Source organism: Amphiprion ocellaris, chromosome 15, assembly GCF_022539595.1.
Source record: "Amphiprion ocellaris isolate individual 3 ecotype Okinawa chromosome 15, ASM2253959v1, whole genome shotgun sequence".
Lineage (NCBI taxonomy): Eukaryota > Metazoa > Chordata > Actinopteri > Pomacentridae > Amphiprion > Amphiprion ocellaris.
The window spans coordinates 128,920-138,338 of NC_072780.1; the positions used below are offsets into that span (position 1 = coordinate 128,920).

General features: G+C 38.1%; 1 protein-coding gene across 3 annotated transcripts in view; it reads left to right on the forward strand.

The window, feature by feature from the left end:
• The window catches only part of ehmt2 (euchromatic histone-lysine N-methyltransferase 2), a 30,628-nt gene extending 23,882 nt beyond the window's left edge, over positions 1 to 6,746 (forward strand). For 2 of the 3 annotated variants that reach the window (XM_023271252.3, XM_023271254.3), the window contains 9 exons: positions 462 to 634; positions 759 to 926; positions 1,585 to 1,729; positions 2,211 to 2,288; positions 2,414 to 2,529; positions 2,825 to 2,911; positions 3,001 to 3,079; positions 3,973 to 4,148; positions 5,938 to 6,746. In XM_023271252.3, the coding sequence (XP_023127020.1) occupies positions 462 to 634; positions 759 to 926; positions 1,585 to 1,729; positions 2,211 to 2,288; positions 2,414 to 2,529; positions 2,825 to 2,911; positions 3,001 to 3,079; positions 3,973 to 4,148; positions 5,938 to 6,118 (1,203 nt within the window). In that variant the 3' untranslated portion in view covers positions 6,119 to 6,746. The remainder of the gene's footprint in view (positions 1 to 461; positions 635 to 758; positions 927 to 1,584; positions 1,730 to 2,210; positions 2,289 to 2,413; positions 2,530 to 2,824; positions 2,912 to 3,000; positions 3,080 to 3,972; positions 4,149 to 5,937) is intronic. The other variant, XM_023271253.3, reaches the window with a different exon arrangement.
• The last annotated feature ends 2,673 nt before the right edge of the window (positions 6,747 to 9,419 follow it).

Here is a 9,419-nt window from a genome sequence, read left to right on the forward strand (position 1 = left end):
CTGTTTCAAGTTTAATTGGTCTTTGTGAACCAATTTGACATCTGGATTTTAGATGAAGAAAACATGTTAAAGGTCTGCTATAAAACCACTTTTTTAACAAGTGCGTCTAATTCTCATTCGTCCCCTGAATGTGTAAAATACTGCACATTTCATTTCACCATGTCTGGTTTTTCACTTTTTTCCAAACTTCCAAAACCTTTTTTTTCCAAAACCTGAACAACTTGTTCAGAGATGCCTTTCTGATCTAAACAGAAACAAAAGAAATGTGGGAATGGTCTCTTTTCATATTTTATGGATCTTTTCACACTGAAAACACTGGAAAAATTAGGTGTTGCATAATGCAGTCATAAAATGGCATCAGAAATTGTCAGTGAGTAGAGTCTAAATTTTCTCCGAGCTAAGCAACAGAAACAAAATGGATGTAGTTGCATGAAAATATTTCAGGTTATTACTTTAAGCAGTCCCGTCTCTCCCATCAGGAGCTGAATGTGTGTCTCCACTGGGCGGCATACGCTGGTAACGTTGACATAGCAGAGCTGGTGTTGAACGCCGGCTGTTCCCTGGCCTCGGTTAACGTTCACGGAGACACGCCGCTCCACATCGCTGCCAGAGAGGGCTACCTGGACTGTGTTACGTGAGTTCATGTCAACGCCAAGCGACAAAATCATCACTTCTCTCTAGATACCAGAGTAACACTACAAAACCAACATGTCTAATAGAATCCTGTTGCTGTTTGATGGGCTGTTTTCCTTCATCAGGTTGTTCCTGTCTAGAGGTGCAGATATAGACGTCATGAACAGGGAGGGCGACACTCCTCTCACTTTAGCACGAGCCGACACGCCGGTGTGGGTGTCGCTGCAGATCAACAGGAAGCTGCGAAGGGGGATAACCAATCGAATGCTTCGTACAGAAAGAATCATCTGCAGGTAGCTTTTTTTTTTTTTTTTTTTTTTGACGGGACATACAATCTCATAATAGTTTACACAAGGTTGCAGTAAATACGGCGGATTTAGCACAAGGCTGATTTCCATCCATAGTCCCATGCATACAGGAAAAAATACAGCATTACAGACGTATGAAAAACAGTGTAGTAAAACAAAGACAATGACAGTTAATACTGACTGGGTTAAACCTACCCTTCTTGAAGTGGCACTATTTTAGAAACGTGCTTTCTAGGCATAGTCTGTCATAAAATGCATATAGTAAAATAGCCTGTTTTTAAAGTGCCTGAATTCCTCAATGTTCACTCGTTTGATGTTAATCAGCCAGGTCTTATACCGTCTCCTAAAACTGACAAAAGTGGAGCTTTCTCTGATCGCTGTAGGTAAAGTATTCCAGTTTGTGCAGTCTTTAATAGATAAGGCATTCTGTGCAAAGGAGGACTTTATGAATTTTACTTCACAGTCCCCCCTGGTGGTTGACCTTGTACTACTAATACCATTTTTCTTTTTGATAAAATCAACCAGGGGCGTTGAGGTCATTCCATTCATGGAGTTTTAGATTAAACAAGCACTTTTAAATGATTTGAAATTCTCAGAATCTGCTGGTTTTGTTCCTTATTTAACTGTACGCTTTGTGTTCCAGCGACATCGCGCAGGGCTACGAGAATGTACCGATTCCCTGCGTGAATGCGGTGGATGACGAGGGTTGTCCTTCAGACTACAAATATGTGTCAGAAAACTGTGAGACTTCAGCGATGAACATAGACCGTAACATCACACATTTACAGGTGATTTCATTTCAGCTTCATTTACTTGTAAATAGGGCTGTCAAAATTAGGGCGTTAACGCAGATTAATCCATCATCATGATTAATCTGATTAAAGTTTTTAACACAGTTAACCCATTTGCAGCACAGAATGACTCAAAATCCCTGAAACGTCTCTGGCAACGCATTTCAGGCAGTTTGTCCAAGCAGACAATTTGTCCAAGCTGCCGTACATGCACTATGTATATATATATATATATATATATATATATATATGTATGTATGTTTTCATTGAGTCTGTGTGCTCATGCAAAAATGAAACGCAATTAATATAGATTGAAAATTAATTAGATTGAATCACAATTAATCAAAATTAATCCACAGCAACCCTGTGATTAATTTGTTTTAAAATTGTAATCGTTTGGCAGTACCACTTGTAACACAACCAAGCTTTTATTTTGAAAAATGCGTGACGTTCTTTTCATTGTTTTTTTTGTCTTTAGCACTGTAGCTGCACTGACGACTGCTCATCCAGTAACTGCCTCTGTGGACAGCTCAGCATCCGCTGCTGGTATGACAAGGTAAATAATATTTCTAATCAGAAGATCAAACCTGTGGGGATCTGCAGAGCCAATGACCAGAATTTACTGTAAACTGTAAAAGTGAAACTAATCGTAATTTGTTTTTTGTTTTTTTCTGCTTCCAGGACCAGCGGCTGCTACAGGAGTTCAATAAAATCGAACCTCCGCTTATATTTGAATGCAACATGGCCTGTTCTTGTTATCGAACGTGCAAAAACCGGGTGGTTCAGGCCGGCATCAAGTAAGTCTAACTATATCCTAGTAGTGAACCATGACAGGCGACAGCTGTCATCTCACTGGCAAACAGGAATTAAAACCTTTAAAATCGCCTGTTGAAATATTTGTCTTGGGAAAAAAAAGCTTCTTATCTTAGTCTGTAGACAGCAGATTAAAATCCAACTTTATAAACCTTACTGAGGGCAACAATGACAGAATTCTGATTATTAATCCATTTGAGTATCTGCTCAGTTTTATTATCATCCAGTGATATCGGCTACTTCATGCTTAACCTTCATTATTTCTTCTTTTTGCCTCAGAGTTCGTCTGCAGCTCTACAGGACGGAGAAGATGGGCTGGGGGGTTCGAGCTCTGCAGGACATTCCTCAGGGAAGCTTCATCTGCGAGTACGATAAACCTGCTGCCACGACATCAGGCTGTTTTTATGTGGAAATTAAACGGTTAAAAACACCCGTACCTCCATGTTTCTGTGCAGATATGTTGGGGAGTTGATCTCGGATGCAGAAGCAGATGTTAGAGAAGACGACTCCTACCTGTTTGACCTGGACAACAAGGTGAAGCTTTTAAAAACGTGTGAGAGAGAATGTGGAATTCTGCCTGTTTTACCGATAATAAATAACCATTAAAATCGAAAACTGCTGAGCTGGAAAAGGTTTTCTAGTGTTTAGCTTACAGTGAACTTTTAGGTGTTATTTTCTGTTGACGGTGCAGTATTAATTATTAGGAGGTTATTGACAGGTGGTCGGTTGTGGTGTTTTGGACAGATAATGTCTTGACATTTCTAAACACCTCATTTTGAGATGAAAACAAGAAGTCTTTTCTGGACTCATTCTGTGCCATGGACCCAAGTTTGGTTCATAAAAGTTTGATGATATCACTGTGTGGTCTGATTTGACATGCAGATTCAATATTTCTCAACATTTTCAGTCATTCAAAGAGCAGATTTTGAGGATGAAAACCTTAGTAGTGACATGTGCTATTGAAAAGTTTCAAAATAATGAAACAATTACAACTCTTTTTTTCTCTCCATTATCTCTGTCAAATAAATAGAGTAGAATAGAATCAAATAGAACATCCTTTATTAGTCCCATAAGGGAAATGTGCAATGTCAAAAAAAATCTTTAAAACTAAAAAAGACTCAATTAGATACAGTTAGCAGTTGTGTCTCCCAAATTGTTCCAGTTATAAAGGGACATCAATGTTCATGTCAATTTTTACTACAATCCTTGAATTTCCCTCATGATTAATAAAGTATCTATCTATCTATCTATCTATCTATCTGTCTATCTATCTATCTATCTATCTATCTATCTGTCTATACTCTATAGTCTATCTATCTATCTATATCTATCTTGAAATGAAACAAAATGCTGCATGTTGTCTTTAAATTGTAAGACACTTTATGATATGCAGTTTATCTGAGTAGTTTCTTGTGTTTTCTGTTCAGGATGGCGAGGTGTATTGCATCGACGCCCGTTACTACGGCAACATCAGTCGCTTCATCAACCACCTGTGCGACCCGAACCTGATCCCGGTCCGTGTGTTCATGCTGCACCAGGACCTGAGGTTCCCTCGGATTGCCTTCTTCAGCTCCAGAGACATCCTCAGCGGACAAGAGCTCGGGTGAGACGATGATGAGCAGACGTTTAGAGCTGATTACCTTTTAGTTTTTATATCCACCAGTCTGCTTTTCTTCCATTACTCTGCCAAGGAACGCGACAGAGTTATGTAACGATCGGTGTACGTAAATCCGTCTGTTAGCAACATTACTTACAAACAGACTAACGGATTTGGATGACATTTTCAGGGAAGGTCAGAAATGACACAAGGACCAAGTGATTAGATTTAGGCAGTGATATGGCTTACAGTCTGGATCCACGGATTTGTTAAAGATTTCTGTATCATTGCCAGATAGTCACTGTAACCATGACAACAAGTGAACTTGAGAGCACACTTATTTTATCATGTCAAATTTGAGTCATTTTGGATGGGTTTTTATTGTTTTTATTCATTTTTGGAACCCTTCTAAGCCATCCTAGATGTTTAACTCATTTCGGACAGATTGTGAACAGGAAAAGAGGATTCGTTTGAGCAAGTGCTGGACAAATTTCTAATAATTTTGGACAAATGTGGAGATTTGTTAAAGATTTCTGTATCATTGCCAGATAGCGGCATGGCATCACTGTAACCATGACAACAAGTGAACACGACATCAGCTGCCTGCTGACGATCACATGATTGTGATCCTACTAGAAATCCACCACTGAGGACTTATTGGGACTTATCTGTCAGAGATTATCCAAAGAACAACTGATTAAATTGTGGGGGTGTTTCTGAGTCCCATCAATTCCCGCAGCCTGCTACATATTTAGGTCATGCGATTCGGTATCTGTACATAATGTACACATGCTGAACCCACACCTGTGCTCAGCACAAGGTCATTTCTGACAATACCATATGGGGGAATGAGCAGCCTTGGCGGAGTACTGCTCTCTCTGAGTGCTTTTCTTTCATTTCAACCCTCGTGTCATCCTGCAGGTCAAAATTGACCCGTTTTTTTTTTTTTTGTCTGCATTTGTTCTCATTGTTTAACTCCACAAAAGAGGTGCCAACATTGTATGAGATTGATGCATATTTCAGTCTTGCAGCCAAATATTTTAATATTTATTGCATGTGTGTGACCATCACCAGCCCTCCCTGAAAGCTAAGCAGTTATTCTTTATTAGAATTCCCTATGATGAGCCAGGGAGGGCAGTGCTACACCTCAGTGATGTGTGGGGGAAACAAAGACTGGACAGGACGAACAGGGATAGAAAATAACAGGCGGTGCTATTGCAATTAAAGATTGTGAGGTGGTGTGTTATTTCCAACTATTAACTGCCCATCAATAAAAAAATTGACCCGTTTTAAAGTTTGAAAATGTGGAAAAAAATATATTTTCACAGTGAAACTTCTGATGTCCACATTTTCAATATTTTTAGGAAATCTTTGAACTTTTTTTGATGGAAAAAAAGAAAAGTTAAAAATGTTGTTAAAGAAAATATTAGAAGTTTTACTGATATATATGGAATCACTTTCGATATTTTTAGGATTTTTTTGGAAGATTTTTACTCATTTTTTGAAAATATTTACAAGAATGTTCTTTCCAAATTTGGGGGATTTTTTAAAATAAAATTTTTAAGGGAAACTTTAAAGGAATTATTGAAATTTTCTTCCTGAAGGTTTTGCAAATTTTCAGAAATTTGGGGAGTTTTTTGCTGATTTTTTGGATTTTTTTTCAGACTAGGAAACAGTATTTTTTTGGGTGCCCATAAGTGAAGACAACAGGAGGGTTAAATGTCTCGATCCTCTAATCTCTGTAATATTTGGTGTATTTTGCCCTCCTTGTGACTCACCTTGTTTCTATTTCCAGATTCGACTATGGGGACCGGTTTTGGGACATTAAGAGCAAGTATTTCACCTGTCAGTGCGGATCAGAGAAGTGCAAGCACTCGGCTGAGGCCATCGCCCTGGAGCAGAGCAGGCTGGCTCGGCTGGAGGCCTGCCCAGAATCGGGAGCCGACTGTGGGATGACCATGATAGGAAACTCTTAAAACACCCGTGAGGCCTTTGGATGAACCTCTTCAGTTTTACATGTGCAGACTAGCAAACATGCCACAGAGGGGTTTGTCATTCAGTTTGTGCTGTACGGTGCTGTTTTTTTCTACTTGAAATGTCATTTCTTTTTCCAAAAACTGTCAGCCAATTTGTCACTTTATCATTTCCACTGTAGAGCAGGACACGGGCCTTAATGCTTTTTAAAGAGTTGGTGTTTGGGGGGAGAACAGGAGGTCTTTGGATTCCATATATGCAGTAATTTCACTGTATTAGATCATATACTTTCACCTTCACACATAAACTTTGTGTATTAGGACCTCCTGTCTTCACTGCCATCGTATACCAGTCATACATTATTTTTATATATATATATATATATATATATATATATATATATATATATATATATATATATATATATACATACATACTTTTTCTGTTGTGCCAACAAACTCATTGACATAGGACAGTAATGGGTCAGACCTTCTCCCATGCTGGACTCCATGAGGACCTGAGGGATAGCATTGTTTTTTTGTATGATTGTTTTAGCTTTATTTTCCTTATTTTTTTATACATATCATTTTCTCTGTCCTATGTAGTGTAATAAAATAACTCATGAGTTGATCTTTTGGGCTCCGGCTTTAATTGTAACACAACTGTGGAGCAGTGGCATTTTAATTCATGTATATATGTTTCATTTTATATGTTCAGTATATAGTTTGCCAGCTTCTGGAGGCTGCTGTAAATAAACCTGTTGTCTGCAGGAGACGTTTAGGCATCGATGCAAAGCAAGAGGAAGGGTTGGGCAGCGCCCCGTCACAGATAAAGTTAAGAGGAAGTCGTCTCACTCTGACAATGATTGCATGCACCTTTAACTAAAACCGCCTAAGTAGGTAATTGATTTGTTTGTTTTATTTATTTATACTTGAGAAGTCACTAGCTCACTATTAATAATTAACTATTTATATAGCACTTTTCCAGACCTATGTTGCAAATAAATTGTCAAGTTTAAAAGCAGGTTAATAGATTTATAGAAAACTAATGCAGGCTAGGAAAGGTAAAAAGGCATAATCAATAAAAGACCTATAAAATACCTTTCCAGGATAGGAACAGTGATTTGCGGACTCCCAAAGACAAGGGAGCTCCACCTAAAAAGTAGGACAAAGCAAAGAAGAACAAGGAGGACAAAAAGCAAACAGATACTCCTGCTGAGGGGAAGGAAAAAAGAAGAAGGTGAAAAAAGAGGCGGCAAAGGAGGATGAAGAAGAGGAAGAAGAAATCCCACGGCTGGTTTCCATTGAAATGCCAAGCAAAAAGCCCAAACTGGAGAAGCCGTCCAAAAAAAAGCAGCTGGAGAAAGCACCCAAACCTGCTGCCGGCAATAAAGGAAAACAAGCTCAGAACAAACTGACCAAGAAGATGGGAAAGACAGACTCAAAGTAAAAAGAAAAGTGCCTAAAGTGAAATGATTCTCAGCAGAGAGGCTTTGCTCGTTACCTTCTGACTTGGACATTTGACACAGATCACAGGACCACATGATTCATAGAATGATCTTTATATTCACAAGAGGAAGTCATCTCACTCTGACAATGATTGCATGCACCTTGAATTAAAACCGCCCAAGTAGGTAATTGATTAGTTTGCTTTCATCATTTATTTATACTTGAAAAGTCACTAGCTCACTATTAATAATAATAAACAATTTATATGGTGCTTTTCTAGACACGTTGCAAATAAATCAAGTTTAAAAGCAGGTTAACAGGTTTATATAAAACCAACACAAGCTAGGAAAGGTAAAAAGACATAATCAATAAAAGACCTATAAAATACCTTTTCAGGGTAGGAACAGTGAAAAGTTAGAATACATAAAATAAAAGTTAAGGAAAAGTAAAACCCATGTAATGTCGAGCTACTTTCAGAGAGAAAGAAGCAGTAAAAGTCCTGAAATAAAAAAAAATAGCCAAACAGTTTTCACTTTATGTTGTGCTTATATTAGTTATCAGCTTGTGATAACTTTTAGTCCCTTGAAATTGTCTTTCCTGAATCATTTCACTTTATATTGTGATTTTGCAGATGCACACAACTCTGCTAAAGAAATTTATGCAAATTAGTTCTCAAGTTACCACTACAGCCACACAGTGAATGTGGAACCTTTAGACCTTTCTATGTCTATTTAGTAATCTAGCCTTGCCTGCATGGAGTATTAGAGTGGATGGAGTATTACAATTTTCTAACATCTTTTACCTCCCTATTTGTAATATGACATAAAATACAGTCTCTAAATAGTTTTAAAAATACACCTATATTAGTATAAGTATATACAGTCATGGAAAAATGATTAGACACCATTATTTTCTTCAATTTCTTGTTTGTTTCAATGCCTGGTACCATTAAAGGTATATTACCTGAATACAATGAACACAACAAACAATGCAGCTGATTCCATAATACTTTATGTCCTGTTTGACATGTGTCACAGCAGGAAAGGTCTTTCTACCCATCAGATGACCCGTCACTCATCCGTTCCTGTCAGGAATCATCCTCAGACCTCCAGGGACATTAAAAATGAGTGGACATGGGACTTTTTGGACAAGGACGGTTGGAAAGCGACTTGTTGAATCTGGTCTGAAGTCACACAGGGCAGGAAGAAGCCCTACATCAAGGAAAGGCAGAGGAAAGCTGGTTACTCTTTGCTGGGATCACAAGGATTGGACTGTTGATGATTGGACTAAGGTTCTCTTCAGGGATGAATCCAGTTTTCAGTTGATGTCCACTCCAGCCAACTTACTGGTTAGGAGGAAGCCTGGAGAAGCTACAAACCAGACTGTCTGCCCCTACAGTAAAACATGGGGGTGGATCAGTGACCATCTGGGGTAGTTTCAGTCTGGGTGGAACGACAAAACGAGACACAAAGTGAAAAAAATGAGACAGAAAATGACAAAAATGAGACAAAATTACAAAAATGAGACACAAAATGACAAAAATGAAACACAAAATGACAAAAACAAGACACAAAATGACAAAAATGAAACACAAAATGACAAAAACAAGACACAAAATGACAAAAATGAGATACAAAATCAAAAAAACGAGGCACAAAATGGCAAAAACAAGACAAAATGACAAAAATGAGACAAAAAAATGAGACACAGAATGACAAAAATGAGACACAAAAAATTACAAAAGCAAGATATAAAATGACAAAAAGTGCCAATGAACCAGGTCATGTTTGGGGCTACTCTAGAAAACAGTCTTCTTCCATCAGTTGGAAAACTTTCCTGCCTCCAATGACTGGAT